Genomic DNA, 15638 nt, shown 5'->3' with positions numbered 1-15638 from the left:
TAGAGCTATTGACTAAGGACAAAGAAAAGGAGCTTAAATTTGCCAGTCCACCGACTGAGGGTCAGGAACAGAGGGACAGAGTAGATATCAGCTAGGATCCCTGACGCAAGACGAGAGTAGACTCCCCACACTGGAACAGACTGTGTGTTGGTAGGGACCCTCAAATCAGGTTCTGGCTTGGTGTCACTGGCAGCCCTTTGCAGTGAGGACTCTATATATCTGGGCAGCTGAGTCTCTGTTGGTATGGGCATCTGAATTTCTGTGGCACTGGGTAGCTTGCAAGTCTGTAGGGGGTAGTTCACCGAAAAATGAAAATTCACTCATTATCTACTAACCATTATGCCAATGGGGGATGGGTGAAGTGTTTGAGTCCACAAAACACTTTTGGAGTTTCAGGGATAAACAGCATTGCAGCTAAATCCAATACAGTTGAAGTAACTGGTGACTCCTTCTTTATTGTAAAAAAACTTTTTTTAAAAATGGCTCCATACTGCTCTAGGAGAGGCATTTCATGGTTTTTATACGTTTGAAGAAGTGGTCCCCAGTTACTTCAATTGTATTGGATTTCGCTGCAACACTGTTTACCCCTGAAACTCCAAAAGTGTTTTGTGGATTTATTATCTAAGCACCCCTCCATCGGCATTGTGGTGGGTAGATAATGTGTGAATTCAAATTTTTATGTAAACTATCCCTTTAAGCTTGGGCTGGCTGTTGGGAACCTGGGGCTGAGCAGTGGGCTGGCAGCTGAATAGCTGGCGTTGCTTGGAGGTTTGTCGTTTCTGTGGCCAATGGTGTCTTCTAATATATCTAGGAGTGATAGTCTAAAGAGGCCCTCTAAATGGGGATTTATCCAAGTCTGGTTCCTCTAGGTCAGAGTCAAACCAACAGTCTAGCAGTGTGCTATCAGGCTGGACACAAAGAGACTTGGAGGCTTGCTACTAGCTGACTGGGTAGCTGGTTGGGTGGCTCATATTTATAAAGGCCAGCTCAGCCCAGTGTATTTGAATTGATTTTGGGAATTGTCGAACTGCGGTATTTGACCCTTGTCATGTTTTTCTCCAGAATGCGGCTCCAGGCCTCAGTACAACACTCGTATTGTTGGAGGGAACATCTCAAAACCGGGTCAGTTCCCCTGGCAAGTCAGCCTCCACTACAGCAGTGAACACCTGTGTGGAGGCTCCATCATAACGTCACGCTGGATCCTCACTGCGGCACATTGTGTGTATGGGTGAGTCACACGATCAAACTTGAACAATCCCCAATGAGATGTTAATGTGCACATCCAAAGGAGATGCAAAATATGTAAGTTAATAATCCAAATAATAGCTCCTTATAAAGCTCCACAATCTAGTGAAATGAATATGCTTTCTCTTATAATTGATGCTTGTTGCCTAATTAGTACTCTATTTACATCACGTGGGTGGTGTTGGGATTGCATGCAGCCAGATTGCGAATAAAGGCTGAAAAGAGTACTTACATGTCCTCTGTCAGGAGATACAATCTAGCACAATTCAATGTCACTGCTACTACAGTAGCTATATAATCTCATTGGCCCATATTGGGCAGGTGTCTAAAAAAACATAAAGCAAAACTTTTAGAATTAATAAATTTGAATTTGTTAATCCAATTTTGTGATGTCACTTATCTGGTTCCAGGTGGCATTGATGTAACTGTTTATATTGTTAAAAAATACTGTTATATATTGAGGGATGTCAGGAAAATTAGGAAAATAATGTATAAATTTGTCCATATCGTCTAGACAGGCTTTCCATTGTACTTTATGAAATAGTCTTCAAAAAACTTAAATGTAAACTGGTGGTATCTGGGATAACCCTGATTATTACATTTACCGACATGGAAATGGTCAACTGTCAACCAGTCACTGAAGAAATTATGAATTTGTTGCACATAGATGCACTTTATGAATGTGTGTGTGAATGTAAAACTGTTCTGTAAAGCGCTTTGAGTGGTCATCAAGACTAGAAAAGCGCAAACCATTGGCTTCAAATACATACCATTTACCAATCAGGACTCACCTGATCCAGCCCTAGCTATAGCTTTTATTTATTTTATAAGAGGAACGTTTTAAGTCTAACCTTTAATGTAGAGATGGTGTCTGCCTCCTGAACCCAAAGTAGGAGCTGGTTCCACAGGAGAGGAGCCTGGTAGCTGAAGGTTCTACCTCTAATTCTACTCTTAGAGACTCTAGGAACCACAAGAGAGCCTGTGGTTTGGGACCAAAGTGATCTACATGTATGTGGACACTACAGTGTTATGAGCTCTTATATGAAGGGGCTTGATTGTAAGGGCTTTGTATGGGAGGAGCAGGATATTTAATTCTATTCTGAATTTTACAGGGAGCTAATGCAGAGAAGCTAAGACAGGGCGTGTATGTGGGGCTGTCTGATGATGTTGCCTAAAGGAATGATATATAAGGAGAAAAATGCAAGGACAGAACCTTGTGGAACTCGATGAGTAACTTTTGTGTGCATAGAGGATTCATTGTTAACATTAACAAATTGGAATCTATCTGATAAGTACGACCTTAACCAGCCTAGTGCCGAGTGTTTCTTCAATCCTGCCTGTGTTTTTCTGCGGTGAGGATCTACGCACCGTGCCAATACCCTGCCAGACTTTGTGTGTAAGGAACGTTAATTGCTCACCTGCTCCCGGTTCTGCTCATTGAGCCAGAGCCCCTGGGTCAAGTCTTAACTTTTGGAGATCTGCGACCCAGAACTGAACTGTCTGATTGCCTGCCTGCCTTTTCCTGTTTCTGCTGCTTTAGAAATTACAGGACATTGCTGTTTCACATGACTGGTGTTGTTCTGATTGGCTTGTATTTTGGGAGGATTTTGTATAATTAGCAAAACATTAAACTGCTGAGAAAGGAAACTTTACTCTGTAAAAATATATTTAACTGGGCTCCTCACTTTGACTGACATGAATCCTGTGCTTCACGTCCTCTGTCCTGTCTGTAATCAGGTTTGCAGATCCATCCATGTGGGTGGTCCATGTGGGGCTGACGGAGCAACTAGTCCACGGGGCACAGTCTCTGGCTGTAGAGCAGATCATCTACCATGCACGCTATCGGCCCAAAGGACTGGATTTCGACATTGCACTGATGAAACTCACCATGCCACTTGTTTTTAACGGTACTGTTATTTAAAGTCATACTTTTCCAAGATCCTGCTGAGCATGCCACCATCCATTCATAGCGCAAAGGCTTCCAGACCTCTGCTACTGCTCCTCAGCATTTGCAGTATCAGACTCATTGGAAGTGGCCAGATGGTCAACAGTTCTCTGATCCATGAGGATCTGGGGCCCTTCTGTAGTCTTGGTCACTTCTCCTGGTTGGTAACTAATCTATGATAATATATAATGTATATCAAAGCTCATTGCTGGGTTTACATTTTTGAGTCTACAGAGCCGTAGAGATAAAAAAAATTACTTAAAGCTTCAACTAGTTTTAAAATGAAAAATATTGAATTGTATTCTCTCTTTCTCTCCCCATCCCACTTCCCATCCTCCCTCCCTTTCTGTTTCTTCTCTCTGACAGCTGACTGTCATTATGTGGATCAGTTGTTTGTATCAGCTCGTACCCATTAGATGTCACTTGTCTTATTTCTGTACTGTTTAGCTTAAATTGAGTTGTTTTTTTAAACAGCTGATTGATGTATCATTCAGTCCAGAGCAGTGTCCAGCTGGAAACAGAATTTCGGTGTCATGGTGTGATTACACATTAGCTCAATGATTGATTGATGATGATTACTACTACTACTACCACTGCTATTACTACTACTACAACACACACACACTTCCATCTTAGTGAGGACACTCATTGACATATTACATTCCTTAACCCCACACCATAACCTTAACCATTCAAACTAAAAAGTGATGTCCTCATTTTTCAAAAATGTCCTCACTCTGTATGTCCTCACTCTATGCTTAAAATGGTCCTCACAAAGATAAAAGTACATGAACAACACACACAGCCTGGTACTCTTGGAGATGTTCATTAATGTTCTCTTTAGGCTTTGTGGAGCCCATCTGTCTGCCTAACCATGGGGAGGATTTTGTGGAGGGCACCATGTGCTGGATATCTGGATGGGGAGCAACTGAGGGTGATGGTGAGAGACAGCCTTAACTTCATTTTGAATTGGCTCTAATATAAAAACTGCATCACTCATAGCTATAACTCATAACTTGTCATAGCTTATTTGTATTTTGCTAACACATAAATGTTCATGTCATTTTTCCCAGGAGAAACCAGTGTGTTTCTGCGCTCGGCCATGATTCCACTCCTCTCCACTAAAACCTGCAACCAGCCAGAAGTTTACCATGGCTTCATCTCCTCCGGGATGATCTGTGCCGGGTACCTGGAAGGAGGAATTGACTCATGTCAGGTAATACAGATTTTTTGAAGCATTAAACACAGAGGCTCACAGTGATTTCAGAGCATCTGAGAAACCCTCAATGACAGGAATCGCTACAGTACAATACATTTTATGGATTAATTATTCTGAATTAAAAACACATCACATCAATTATTGAAAAGACAAAACACCTTATTTACAGTTCTGATTGGAGATAAACACCTGAACAACTGAACATTTTTACATTTCTGTACTTGTTTAATGGAAGAAAGTAAAGCTATGATTGCAGTTTTGAAAGTAAATAATAATGTGACACGTAAAGAGCTACTGGATCAAGTTCCAACAGATGATCGAAGCCAGTGTAGTGAAGCTAATACAGGAGAAATGTGGTCTCTTTTCTTGGTTCTTGTCAGGACACGTGCTGCAGCATTTTGGACAAGCTGCAGAGTCTTTAACGACTTACTGCTGGAGCCTGATAATAAGGAATTACAATAATCCAGTCTGGATGTAACAAAGGCGTGGACTAGTTTTTCTGCATCTTTTTGAGAAAGGACATGTCTGATTTTTTAGATGTTACGTAAGTGAAAGAAGGCGGTCCTAGAAATGAGTTTTAAGTGAGAATTAAAGGACAAACCGGGATCGAAGATCACTCCCAAGTTCCTGACTGTTTCATTGGAAGCAAGGGCAATGTCGTCTAGCGCAGCTATATCGTTAGATAATGTATCTCTAAGGTGTTTAGGGCCAAGTATTAGAACCTCTGTTTTATCTGAGTTTAATAAGAGAAAATTGCGGGTCATCCAGGTTTTTATGTCCTTGGGACATGCTTGGAGTTTCGTTAATTGATAACACTGTTCAGGTTTTACTGACAAGTATAACTGGGTGTCATCCGCATAGCAGTGGAAATTTACAGAGTGTGTCCTGATAATGTTTCCTAGTGGAAGCATATATAATGAGAATAAAATTGGGCCGAGCACAGAACCCTGTGGAACACCGTGGTTAACTTTGGTGCGCGCAGATGACTCATCATTAATTTGCACGAATTGGAATCGATCTGAAAAATAGGATTTAACCAGTTTAGGGCGGTTCCTTTAATGCTAATTAACTGTTCTAGTCTCTGTAATAAAATTTGATGATCAATAGTGTTGAATGCTGCACTAAGATCTAACAGAACGAGGACAGACACAAATCCCTGATCTGAAGCTATTAGAAGGTCATTAGTGACTTTTGCCAAGGCTGTCTCTGTGCTGTGATTATCTCTAAACCCCGACTGAAAGTCTTCATATATATTATTTTCCTGGAGAAACTCACACAGCTGTTTATAATGCCCTATTGGTATTTGGCAGCAGAATATAGATAATTGTATCTCACAAGTCAAGATGATGATATATTGCCGTATCGATATTTCGTCCCACCCCTAGTTACCAGTGACTTGAACAAAACTGAATGTTATCCTGGATTTTTTTCAACATGTCATATATCTCTCCAGGCCTTAACTGCTTTAATTACAAAAAGCTTCTTGTTAAATTAATTAACTGAATTCAGGTTTTCTGATAAGAGCAAGTTTGCAAGGGGTAAATGATTATGAGAACACACTGATATATTGCAAGCAGGCACTTGGGATTTTGTGACATGTACAAACCCAGGAATATCATATCACCTTACAACTTCATGTTTTTTTTATATGCACTAAATAAGAGCTGAACCATTCTGTTATCTTCAGACTTATTGTATTCGTGAATATAACAATATCTATCATTCATATTTAGCAAAGCACAGAATGCTGATTGTTTTTTCATCTACAGGGTTGCTGATCATTTTGCATATGTGAAAATACCTTAAAACTATTGGATCAGTAAATTACAGGCTTTAAATTTTTCCGCAGTCAAAGGCATCTGCTTTGTCTTTATAGTTATATTTTTGATAATTAATTTAAATCAGCTATAATACACTTGGGTTTCAGCTAATTGTTGCGGTATCCAGGCCAAAAATTTAATCTTCTGGTTTACTTTTTTCACTCTTATGGTGTCACACTTAACATCTATTTCACTTCTGTCCGTCCTGGGAGAGGGATCCCTCACATGTGGCTCTCTCTGAGGTTTCTACCTTCTTTTTACCCTGTTAAAAGGATTTTTTAGTAGTTTTTCCTGACTCTTGTTGAGGGTTAAGGGCAGAGGATGTCACACCTTGTTAAAGCCCTATGAGACAAATTGTGATTTGTGAATATGGGCTATACAAATAAAATTTGATTGATTGATTGATTGATCTTTAGTAATTGACTGACAGGGCTTAACCTGACCATTCAGGATGTGGAAGTTGATATTGTTCTAGATGGATCAAAATCTTTGGTATGCAAAATTTAGCTTGTAACTATAGAGAACTGGAGACCTTTCCACTCCAGGTCCCTTGAAGCGTAAACGGATAGTTCACCGGAAAATGAAAATCCCCTCATTATCCACTCAGCACTATGCTGATGGGTAAAGTGTTTGAATCCACAAAACCATTTTGGAGTCTCAGGGGTAAACAGTGTTGCAGCCGAATCTTATGCAATTAAAGTAAACGGGACCCTTTTCTTTAGACGTAATAAAAACAATAGAGAAAAAACATATGGCTCCATACTGCTCGTGTGGTGTCATCCAAGTGTCCAGAAGCCCCAACATTCATTTTCGACGCAAAACTGCCCATTTTACATCATGTTTTTAGCCTAAAGGTCCTCTAATATCCTCCTCGGAGGCGCGTTCACGTTCTGACAGACACACTGGAAAACCACACACACTGTCGCCCAATAGCACGTCTGGAGTGCGCGTTCGTATCGCGACTTCCGCTAGCATTTCTACTTCCGCTAGCATTTCTACTTTTGGTAGTGGACTTTTAGGCTTAAAATATAGTGTAAGTGAAGCCGTTTCTAGTCAAATATGAATGTTGGAGCTTGTGGACACTTGGATGACACCACACGAGCATCCCTTTAACCAGAAAGATGATACACACGTGATTTAATACAGCAAATTATTTTCTAACAGTGTGGCTACCACCGGTAATGTCCATGTCCAAGATGTGTTTCTGATGCTTATTGAGCACATATCAATCTCCTCCATATCCGAGGTGGTCCACCATCTGCGGCCCACAAATTGCCCCTCAGATAGCATTCCAACTCGTCTTGTTAAGGAATCTTTGACATTGTTGGACCATGCATTTTGTTATTAATAAAAAGGACAATCTCGATCCCTCTGTTCTTTCTAACTTCCGGCCCATTTCTAAACTGCCTTTCTTGTCTAAAGTCCTGGAGAAAGTAGTTCTCACGCAGCTACAGGCATTTCTAGTTAACCATAATGTACATGAAATGTTCCAGTCTGGTTTTAAACATCATCATAGCACTGAAACTGCTCCTTTAAGAGTTTTTAACGATCTGATCAGTGGCGGCTTGTTTTGAAGTTTTGGCAACCACGGGACCTGAAGCCGCTCTTTAATTGGTTGTTGCAGATTCTCCATGGGACGCAGCTCTCTGGGTCGCCACAGACACTCAAACTGTAATTTAATGCGACCTGACCAGCAAAGATATGGTGACTCCAGGTGCAAATGTGGCAAACTGGGTAATTTCTTCACAAAAACACCCTTTCACAAGAAAAAAAGAGGATATAGTAACTTGGTCCGAACCCACCCGATTTACAGATTCAGTAGCCGGCAAGTGATCAAGGATGAGCTTACACCCGGGGCTTCTCCCTCTCTTGTTATGAGAAACAGAAGTGGCTAACTGGATGTGGTGTAGGTAATGTCTTTGCCCTGTTTGCTATGTTTCAAAGTGTTGGCATGGAGGCATACATTTTTGAGAAATTTTATGTCCCTTTCCATTGTTTTGGATGATGTACAAATCTACTTGCCCTTGAATCTAAAAACTAAGGGTTCACTGCAGCCAATCTAAAATGCTGCTGCTCGCCTCCTGACAGGAAAGAAAAAGAGGGACCATATTACACCTGTGTTGCACTCCTTCCACTTGCTCCCTGTTCGTTACAGGATTGATTTTAAAATGTTGTTGTTGACAATGGACTGGCACCGCTTTACCTAGCTGAACTTCTTCATGTTCACCCTCCAGCTAGAGAGCTGAGGACAGCCACTTAGCTGCTCCTGGACCCAAACTTATGGAACAGCTCACTACTCAATATTAGATCTGCCCCCTCATTGTTAAAAACGTTATTATACCAGCAGATTTTATTATCATTAGGAATATAATATATTGCATATTGCTGTTTTTCTGTTGTACCTTTTACTTTGTAAAGCACTTTGGTCAATCAAGTTGTTTTAAATGTGCTATATAAATAAAGTCGACATTGAAAATTATATTATTTTAAATATAATCCTTTGAGACACACACTAAAGGTAGTTTGATCTATTGGTTACTATTCTTAATAAGATGTAGTCTGTGAATATATCTGTAATCTGAATGGTCTACAATTACAGGAAACTTCAGTTATGTAGGTTTGTCTTCTGCACTACAACTGTACTCATATCATTAGCCAATCAGAGAAGATGATTTGCATTCAAGCGCTCCATCACTGTTATTACTATTGATAACTGGGTGCCGCTAGAAATTCTGGGCCCTATGAAAGAATGTTATACAACTGCGACACTCTGCCTTTCGGCGGCGCAATTACAGCTAGTGTGGCCAGGGCATGACAGTTCACCTTCTGTTCTGCTTGTAGTGCACCTGGAAAGCAAGCAAGACTGAACCATGCAGTGAACAGAGAGAGGGGTGAAATATAAAGTCTATCGTGATCATTTTTTGTTTTTTATAACTTGTTCATAGATAAAAAATATATAATTTTAATTACATTAACTAACCAATAATAGTAGCAATAATAGTGTTCTCTGAGGGCCCCTGTTTGTGCTGGGTCCTTGAAATCGTCTTTTTTTCCGTTTTCATTTGACATGCAGCCTACTTCAAATGTCACATGGCAACATTACCAATTCAGAAGAATTAAACCCTGTTTAATTTTACAATAATCAGAATTAGTTCTAAATAAACCTTTGAAGGGAACCTGTAAAATATGTGAAAATAATGTAAACTCATTTGTGAAGGATGCTGTCTTTCCTCAGGGGGACAGCGGAGGTCCTCTAGCCTGTCAGGACTCCTCTGTATGGAAGCTGGTTGGAGCAACCAGCTGGGGCGATGGCTGCGCTAAGAGGAACAAGCCAGGTGTTTACACACGCATAACACAGTCACTCAGCTGGATCCGCCAACAGATGGAGGTCAGTACATGACAAGCTGTGCACTGTTTCATTACCTGCCTCTTTAGAAGAAATAGGGCCTTTCCGTATTCACATAACATCCTAGGGCTAAAGTAACTACTGAGTAAGTTACGAGAATCTTCATAAAGGAAGGGGAATGTGGGTCCTAAAGGTAAGACTCATAAGATTTGACTAACTCACAGAGCACTTCATCTCTAAATATAGTTTAGGGCAAGCCCAGAGTCACAAAGACTAGCTCAAAGGAAGCGATCTGCTGAAACCACCATGCCTCATTGTGTCACTGTTTTATGACAACAGAATGTGTGTGAGAGAGAGACAGAAATGGGAGTTCCCCCGGAAGTCTCGGCATATAGCAGGGATTGTTCAGGGCCTGCCTGATCCAGCCCATAACTAAACTTTATCAAAAAGGAATGTTTTAAGTCTAACCTTAAATGTAGAGTTGGTGTCTGCCTCATAAACCCAGAGCTGGTCCCACAGGAGAAAAACCTGGTAGCTGAAGGTTCTACAGAGGATTCCTGATGTGGTCTGCATGTATCTGCCAGGCACACAAGTATGGGATAGTAATAAACACTAAATATAGATGAATTTCGACTTGTCGAAAAGTAGCATTTTGAGGAACCCTTTTAAACCCGTTATATCTGACTATTTTTGTTAAAAGTGGTTGTGATGTAACCCTGACAGTGTGTTAATAATTATTTAGATTATGGGCCTTAATCACAATAAATATTTACATCATAGTATGAAAACCAAAGGTGTAAATTAGCGATTGCTGCTGGCATCAGGGTGCTAGGGCCAGTTTAAAAAATATATTTTAGACTTGTCTAAAGTGTTGGTCCAGTCTTAATTTTGCTAACTGTAGAATGGTTAAATGCTACTGTTTCCAAAAAAATTTAAGCTGATTTTTTAAGCTTAAAAAGCTAAAAGTGGTTTGTCTGCCATTAGTTTAATAATTAATTACAATTTACCCATAATTAATAGCAAACTAGTCCAATATAATAACCCTGCGGTAAATATAAAGTTTGTATTCTTGTTTTGGTGGTGGTAATGTTATCATGGCACGTTTCATGAGGTTGATCTAACAGAGGACTGGCACTTCAGTAATACGGATGAGGGATTTTATGAGGGGATTTGAAGATATACTTCTCTTACCATTCCATTGTTTCTTCTTTTGAAGCTCAACCAATTGACCACTGTATAGTGCCACCTGTTGCTCCTGGATGGACAAGCAAATCAATGTTATGGACTTTAATTTGTTGGCTTTGAAAAATTTGTAATCTCGAATTGAGTGATGCTTTGCAATAGAAGTTTATAAAGATGGACCAACAGGTAGAAAGATATGATCTTGTCAGTTGTAACAGGCACATTAGATACATGGCTCATCAGTCTTGTTTCCATTTCTGTATATTTGTGTTAAACAGTCATTTTCTGTCTTTCAGAGAGAAGAGGCCCACATTTCTCCAACTCTGAGTACAGACAACTAAATCCACTGTACTTACATCTCTGGATTCTGTTTGGACAGTATCACACTTAACAAATACACCCTATAAACTGTACCACAGCAGAATGACATAGCATGTGAACCATTAAATTCCTGTTTGGGGACATATCTGACGGAGCCAGAGTCAAGAGACAGTGCACAGCAGAGTTAGGCATCATTTATTCCAAAATAGAAAGCTCTAAGGCAAAACAGACATGAAAAGTTAACAGAGCGTCATAAAAAGCAAGATGGACGCAAGTGAGGGACCAAGAGCTCAGCAAGGGCCTACCCAGAGTCTCTGCAACCTCAGGCCACATGAACTTAACCAATCAAGTCTCAACTTTAAAAGAGGGATATAAACTAGGTAACTGCAACTATTGACAGACAACTGTTGTACAGTACAATATTACAAATATTTAAACAAGAGGCACCCCAATTTGTGCTGTAAAAAAACTGATAAGGACATTTCAAATGTTAAACTACATGTGTCTGTAGTAACAGGGGAACCAACAGAGGCTGCAGCGCTTAGTCCTTCAGGCTGGCAATGAGCAGAGTCCAACTTTCCACATGCTCTCTCACTGCAGTAGCATGTATGTATGCATAAATAAAAGTTCAAGGCGTGCAAAAAGTTCACTGCTTCTTGATGATGGAGTTCATATCTCACTGTGGAGACTACCCTCCAATGCGTTTCCATCTCAGACCCTTGTGATTGTGTGATTAGCATAGTGTTCTGGATTGTGCATTTGAGAAAGTGATGCCTACACTATTAATGTAGACTGATTAAAAAATGTAATGTATGGTACACACCATGTGGATAAAAGTGGAGCTGTATTTTTTTAAAATCTAAGAACTACAGTCAGGTTACTGTGTCAGATAACTGATGCTGCAGCACAAGAAGGAAAATTATTAACAATATTTTACAGAGCCACAAGTGTTCTGCTGTTTAGTGTCTATTTGACCAATTTCAGCAAGGGTCAGACTTTCTTTTTGTGCTTCTTGAAAAAATTATTTAAAAAAGAACACACATAAGGCCTTGTTAGTATTGTAAATTTAAAACCAATTTAAATAGCAATTTTCGTCAGCATTCAATTTCTTTTTCTGTTTTTTAGAAAACATCAAAGAACCCTGGAAAACAGGGTTGCTACCTGTAATTATGAATCTGTACATGAATACTCCTTACAAAACAGGAGAACACAAAAAACAAAGAAAACCCCCACTAATTTCATATTTTTGTATATAAAAATAAGCATCTCTTTTTTCCCTCAATCTCTTCACTTGGGTTCTGCTTGGCCTGCAGGGGCCCGTGTGAGAGCTGTGGAGTCGGTCGAGAGTGTGCACATCTACTCAAAACACAAGCATGCAAAAAGTGAAGACAATCCCTTACAGATACAACTTTTAAGTGTTGGCATCCAAAATGTGAAATCAGCTGGAAAATGGGGAACAGGGGCAAAGGAAAAAAATCATATCACTCAGCATTTATTAACGGTGCATACAAACTTGCTTTGGGTGTTTTTAACACTTATTTTTTCTCCTGTTTGTTTGATTTAATCTTTTTGAGCTTAAATATAAAAAAGTGCACTCGCCTACATCAAGTAAACAATAAAAAAAACTGTTTCTGAAATGAAACTCCTGATGTACACACACACACACACACAGCAAAAACGCCGTTCAGCAGGGCGAAGGGTTGGAAGAATGCAGGACAGCTTCTGTTACGTCCCATTTTGTGCTCTATGTAAACCTAATTTATGTCTGTACTATGATTCATGTATGTTTGAGAATGTACATGTATTGTGTAGAACATTTTACGCATGACTTGTGTGTACGTGTAGATCCGTGAGTGAGGGAGCATGTCCTCTACTGCAGTGAGTCGCTGTTGTCCAGGCCCAGCCCGGCCATGTCTGCATCATCGTCCTCATCTCCGCTGTCTCCTGACTCGTCTTCACTGTGGCCTCCCAGCATCACCTGTTGTACCGCCAGTGTAGCACCATCTGATGTCAGGCTATGTAGACTTTCCACATTCATCGTCACCATCGTACCTGAGAATGAGCGATGATGGGAAAGAAATACCATTTAAAAACAAGTTTGAGTGAGAAATAACTTTGTTGAGGCTGAAGTCTCCCAGCAGTGCTGCTGTTAACATGTTCAGCTATAACAAATCAGAATCATCAGAAACTGTTCATGGCTTGCTACTGTTATTTCATTACATCTTTTATTTATTGCTTTAACTGCCACTTCGGAACTATAGAAGATTTTTACGCTGCCTATCCCGACTGCTTCCTTTGATGTGAGACTTACAGATTCTTTGTGTTGAACTGAGTCTTAATCTGATAAAGGCGGAGGATTTAATTAAACGCACATTATACCGGGAATCTCAAGCAAGTCTTAGAAGGATGCATCAAATCATTACATCAGATTTTTAAGGGGCCAACAAGTGGAGGGGAGATGGCAGCACTGATGAACACTGAACGAACAGTGAATTAACGATTAAATCAAAATACTGAATGAAGAGGAATTTTCCAGTACGAAAAAACAATACCAAGATTATGATGTAAGCAAGTATGTTGCCTGACTTGAATACAATCAAACAATTACAATTTTTGTGTGTAGTTGAAGAGCAACAAAACCCCTTCAGCAAAGAGCAGCATAAAATAATCATCTGTGAAATACAGCAGAAGATATCTCTACAGATTTGTGAAAGACTGGAATCATCCATGTCCATTGCTCCATCACCAAATTAGAATTGTACAATTTCCCTAAAGTTGTTCCTGAGATGTTGCGATCAAGAGGCCAAAACAGTGACCTTGCCGTTTGACCCCCAAATTCAAAATCAGTTCATTTGAAGTCCAAGTTACTGTTTTTTCAGATGTAATGAAATTCCTTTTGGGCATTCGTGATATATCGCGCTGACAACATGTGACCTTGATTGTGAATGTTTGAACTAAATTCATTTACACCAAGTTTTTAGCCTAAATGTCCGCTAATATCTTCCTAGGAGGTGCATTCACGGACCCTCGGACACACCATCACGTAGCTACATCCGCTAGCTTAGCCACTACCGGTGGACTGTTAGGCTTAAAACACGGTGTAGATGACCTTGTTTCAATTCAAATATGAATGTTGGGGCTTGCAGACACTTGGATGAGACCACACAAGCAGTATGGAGGTATGTTAGGTTTTTTCTGTTTTATTACGTCCGAAGTCTAGGTCACCATTGACTTCAATTGTATTGGACTCTGCTTCAACAAAGTTTTCCCCGAGACTCTAGAAGTGTTTTTATGGACTCAAACACTTCACCCAACCCTCCATCAGCATAGTAGTGAGTAGATAATGAGTGCATTTTCCCTGCATTCCCTTTAATATACTGCCAATTGAGTTTTGAGACCTTATCCAAACAGTTACAAATTTGTATCCTCTCTGAGCTTCAGCACATTGAATAATAAGAAAGATAATGGATCCTACATTGAAATACCATGCTTTAGTCTGCTTTGACTAAGTTTATGTTAATATAGAAAGAACTTTGTAAAGTCCTCTTGACACACCGTGCTCAAATTTAGCGGTTAAAAAAATAAATAATTGGACACTCGCCTACAATATGAATTTTCGGAAGCTACGTGTCATTTCAATATTAGTTCATGCACAGAAGGTTGATAGGTGTGTTGACTAAGAGCTGAGGTGGTTTATATTACGGTTGAGTTGTCTGTCTGTATTAGGAGTGACAAGGTGCTTATGCAAGTGAAGATAAATGTGAGACTCAAAAAGATAGAAAAAAAAGTACGGTTTTACATAAAATTCTAAATACGATTATTTGTTTGACTTGGGTGAATCCGTCAAATTACTTTTATAATCTCCCAAATAGTAATTTCTACACTAATGGAAACTTGCTGAAATTAAAGCTGAGACTTGGGAGTTTATTGTAGTATCCATTATTTTATTTCAAATTGAACATGCTGAAGCTCAGAGCATGAAAAAAAGAAAAGAACATTCAAACGTTCAAATACTTACCAGAAGTTCTGACTGTAAGGTTTTTCTTCTTTTTGTCATTACATTGTGAGGGCATTTCTTTATAACCTTTCAATTTAAATACAAACTGTACATAGAAACATTGCTGTGTACCATCTGGCATAGTCACATGCTGCTGGCTGCCTCCCCCAGTGGCAATGGAATCAGGCCAGAAGCGCTGCAGTGGCCGGTTTTGAGGCGTTTTCTTCTTGGTTTTGGGTGTGTCAGAGGAGCTTGCGTCCAACATGGGCTGCAGGATCCGCCTCCGTGCATTTATAAACCTGGAGAAACAGAACAACCGCAGTTGGTTCATCTTTGTTTGTGATGCTCTGGCTAAAATGTGGGCTTTTGTGGTTTCTCACAGGTGCTGCTGGCCTTTACACCTCCAACCCATTAAATAAATTAAATTGATCATTGGGTTCAATGTCACTGGCCACACCCAGGCATAATTACTGCCAGACATGTTCAATCTAAACATCACTTAAATAGAACCCGCCTGATAATGTGAAGTAGGCTAAAATGTCTCAAAAAGCAACACACAATTA

At 39.9% G+C, this 15638-nt stretch overlaps 2 protein-coding genes across 5 annotated transcripts in view; one reads left to right on the top strand and one right to left on the bottom strand.

Moving 5' to 3' along the window:
- The window catches only part of tmprss3a (transmembrane serine protease 3a), a 66879-nt gene extending 54333 nt beyond the window's left edge, over positions 1-12546 (top strand). The window contains exons 12-17 of the mRNA XM_034573374.1: positions 1063-1228; positions 2983-3152; positions 4035-4130; positions 4264-4406; positions 9465-9617; positions 11054-12546. Of these exons, the coding sequence (XP_034429265.1) occupies positions 1063-1228; positions 2983-3152; positions 4035-4130; positions 4264-4406; positions 9465-9617; positions 11054-11098 (773 nt within the window). The 3' untranslated portion in view covers positions 11099-12546. The remainder of the gene's footprint in view (positions 1-1062; positions 1229-2982; positions 3153-4034; positions 4131-4263; positions 4407-9464; positions 9618-11053) is intronic.
- The window catches only part of pknox1.1 (pbx/knotted 1 homeobox 1.1), a 31356-nt gene continuing 26974 nt past the window's right edge, over positions 11257-15638 (bottom strand). For 3 of the 4 annotated variants that reach the window (XM_034573390.1, XM_034573391.1, XM_034573388.1), the window contains exons 10-11: positions 15208-15374; positions 11263-13130 (exon numbers count right to left, since the gene is read on the bottom strand). In XM_034573390.1, the coding sequence (XP_034429281.1) occupies positions 12949-13130; positions 15208-15374 (349 nt within the window). In that variant the 3' untranslated portion in view covers positions 11263-12948. Of the gene's footprint in view, positions 13131-15207; positions 15375-15638 lie in introns of all 4 variants that reach the window. The other variant, XM_034573387.1, reaches the window with a different exon arrangement.

Source organism: Hippoglossus hippoglossus, chromosome 21 (genome assembly GCF_009819705.1).
Source record: "Hippoglossus hippoglossus isolate fHipHip1 chromosome 21, fHipHip1.pri, whole genome shotgun sequence".
NCBI lineage: Eukaryota > Metazoa > Chordata > Actinopteri > Pleuronectiformes > Pleuronectidae > Hippoglossus > Hippoglossus hippoglossus.
This window is presented reverse-complemented; position numbering and strand designations above follow the sequence as displayed.